The 3434-nt window shown below is 43.8% G+C and overlaps 1 protein-coding gene across 1 annotated transcript in view; it reads right to left on the minus strand.

Moving 5' to 3' along the window:
* Window positions 1-3434, minus strand: part of LAMB4 (laminin, beta 4) — a 98448-nt gene that overhangs the window by 80376 nt on the left and 14638 nt on the right. The window contains exon 3 of the mRNA XM_005858468.2: window positions 1272-1429. Within this exon, the coding sequence (XP_005858530.1) occupies window positions 1272-1429 (158 nt within the window). The remainder of the gene's footprint in view (window positions 1-1271; window positions 1430-3434) is intronic.

The following is a 3434-nucleotide window of genomic DNA, read 5'->3' on the forward strand; positions in this document are numbered from 1 at the left end:
CTTCATGGCCCATGCGCAGAAGTCGGTATTTTGTGGAAGAGCCACACTCAAGGGGCCAAAGAGCCGCATGTGGCTCACGAGCCGCAGTTTGCCGACCACTGCTCTAGGCCAAAAAAAAAAAAGCCTCTGAAGTTTGATTTTTTTTTATTTCTGTTTTTGGTTGAGTGAAATGAAGATGTAGGAATATGACTTTCTGGTTATTGTCTGAGTATATCATGAGTTGGCTATGACCATAGTTAGTAAATGCCAGTGACAGAAGAACAAGATGGCTGGCGTCTGGGTCGGAAAGTTTCTAATATTAGAGCTGAGAACCACTTCTGTGTCCACAGGCCCTGGACTCATAAAGTCACTTTAAGAGTCATCCCTCCCACCTGGCCTAGAGTTGAGCAACCCTTCTCCAGGGTCATTTCCTCGCACATGTAGAGAATTTGCTTTCTGACACAAGTACTTCCCAAACTTAGAACAGCGCTAAGCTCTCAGGTGGTGTCTCCACTTATTTATAATCATCCTCTTTTACTAGAAACCAATTAGAATACAAAGCATTTCCCAGAGGCCTCCAGGAGATGCCTTAAAGAACAATACGCGGAAAAGCCGGGGCCATCGACATTAGGCCTGTGTCCAGCTTCCTTCCTGAACATCCTCTCACTGAAGGGCTGACGTGACCGCCTCGGGCTTTTCAGCAGGTACGAGGCGTAGATGACCTTGGATACTTGCGCTGCTCCCAGAACACAGGGAGGAAAAGAACTGCAAGGCAACTTGTCCTTTTAATAAACTGGTCTCTAAGAGAAGAAAAAAAGGCCCCAAATATATTCACAGAGGGATACTATAGGCAAGGCAGTTCCCAAGAGGCTTGTGAGGCTGCACAGTGAATTCCAAGCTGCGCCCCGCTATCTCTAGGGCCCGGCCATGAGAACTCATGTTTAGCAGAATGGCCTTGAGGCCCTGAGGGGTCCTCAAGCTTCACTGCGTCAATCAATTATGCTTACTCCCCAGGGTCACTAAGGCAGCCACGTTGCATAGTAATTCCCTTCAAAGACTGAACTGAAAAGACTTTTCTGTCTAATCCTACAGGTTACAAGAAATAGATGAAGCAGATCTTCCCTATTTTCTAATCTATCAAGGTTTCCTGGCTTTGAGTTGTGTCTCCTGTGTCTCTGATGTTCTGAAAGGAATGGTGTCTCTTAGACTGTTGTCTGAGCAGCCCCAGAGTTACCTGGAAGAATCTACATCATTGATTAAATAGCGGCCCAACAAATAAAGAACCAACCCACCTCCAGGTAGCTGAGGATGCAGTATTTCTGGGCTCCATCCAGCCCACAGGTAGACGAAGCTGTGAGCTGCGTGCTGCGTCCCACTAGGAGATTGCCGGTGGGGGGATGACAGGCACCCCTGTTGCATTTATCTTCAGCTTTTGCATAACTGAGCCACCCTTGAACACAACAGAAACAGCTACTTAGAAAGGGTAGCAGAAGGCTTAAAGAAGCAACTGGCTAAGTTGGAAAAGTTAACCTATTTTTAGTACCAGTTCTGTTGATCATTAAGACCCTTGTCCTGTATGTTGTTGGGCCCTCAGTCTGATGGAAATCTCTTAGCCTGTGGGGTTATACCACCTGCATTCATGTCCCCACCTGGGCCATCCTGCAGCCAATGAATGATAAATGCTTACTTTGAAGGCTGGCTCCATTGCACTTCACTGTGCAAATTATGCTCAGAACCTCTCCCTGGGAGGAGGCTGGAGCCTGCCTCCAGCTGGGACCATATCCGACTTCCCTCTCCCTTACTCCTCTGAGCATCCCTCAGTAAACCACGTTCACACAAATCCCCCTCTCAGGCTCTGCTTCTAAGAAGCCGATCTGGGACAGCTTCTCTGGACTGGGAATTCTCCATGTGTCATTGCGGGGCAAAAAACAGACATGAGGAGCGAGAATCCTAATTCTGCCTCTTACACCTGTTGTTTCAACCTGTACCAAATCAACCAGAGAGTTTAAGAAACCCTTGGAAAAGAATTTTCTCCTAAAATGTGTGTAAGTTCAACAGATCTTTTTAAAAATATATACATATTTTTAATTTATTTTAGAGAGGAAGGGAGAGGGAGAGATAGAAACATCAATGATGAGAGAGGATCATTGATTGGCTGCCTCCTGCATGCCTCCCACTGGGGATCGAGCCCACAACCTGGGCCTGTGCCCTGACCAGAATCGAACCCAGGACCCTTCAGTCCAAAGGCTGACACTCTATCCACTGAGCCAAACTGGCTAGGGCCAATTGATCCTTTTAATAATATGGATTGCTGGGCTCAGATGAGCCCTGGAACAATTGATGCCCCTTGGAGTTTCAGTCTGGATAGCCCACGCAGGCCTTCAGACCTGCTGTCCAACAGATTTGTCTGGAAGGCATTTGGTCACAAGAGATATAAGATGATTGCAAGAGCAACTCTATCTCAATTGTCACCTCAAGTCTCTACTTTTCATGCACAGCCTCTGAGATAACATTCTTAATTCTCAGTTTACAAACTATTTTTAAAGTTCTATTTGTTTCAAAATGTTAAATTTCGAGTTAAAATAACTGTTAAATCTCTCCATGTAAATGAGGGGTGGGTAGAGTAATCCTAACTCTTTCCTGCCTGCATGGTTCTCGCCCAGGGTTTGCTCTATTATGTTCAACTTACACTTTTGTAACCCATACATATGAATAGATTAGTTTATTGTTGGGAAGATTGAAGAAAACAAAGTAGCATCTTCCTGGGGCTAGGTTAACACACATATAAAGTTAAATGCAAATCTAATGTGAGTCGACTGTAATATTTTATTGATAGCTATTTATAGACATAGTTCTATTTTTTCTTTTAAAAGTATATTTGAACAAGACAGTATAGTATCTTTTTAAATTTAATGAAAGGGTTAAAATTCTGTTTTGAGTCTCAAGGCCCAAACCCAGGCACTAGTTTTCTCCTGATGACAGTTCAAATTATAGACCTGATAATTTTGAAGGAATAAAATAGATGGAAAGACACAGGACCCAGAATTACTTGATATTAAAGCTACAGTAAACAAGAGAGTAATATTGGTGGAGGAATAGGCCCATAGATGAACAGAACAGATAATCCAGAAATAGATGCACACAAAAAGGCTGAACTGATTTTTGAGGTGCAAAGGTAATTAATGAAGGAAGGATAACCTTTTCAACAGATAGTGATGAATATTGGGCACTCATAGGCAAAAAATAAACTGTAACCCAAACCTCATGACTTATACAAATATTAACACAAAATGGATCATGGATTTAAGTGTAAAATATCCTATATAATAAAAGCCCAGTGACTGAACGGCGGTAAAACCAGAATGACCAGTTGACCAGTCACTATGATGCGCACTGACCACCAGGGGTCAGATGCTCAATGCAGGAGCTGCCCCCTGGTGGTCAGTGCGCTCCCA

Source organism: Myotis brandtii, unplaced genomic scaffold (genome assembly GCF_000412655.1).
Source record: "Myotis brandtii unplaced genomic scaffold, ASM41265v1 scaffold1186, whole genome shotgun sequence".
NCBI classification, from domain to species: domain Eukaryota; kingdom Metazoa; phylum Chordata; class Mammalia; order Chiroptera; family Vespertilionidae; genus Myotis; species Myotis brandtii.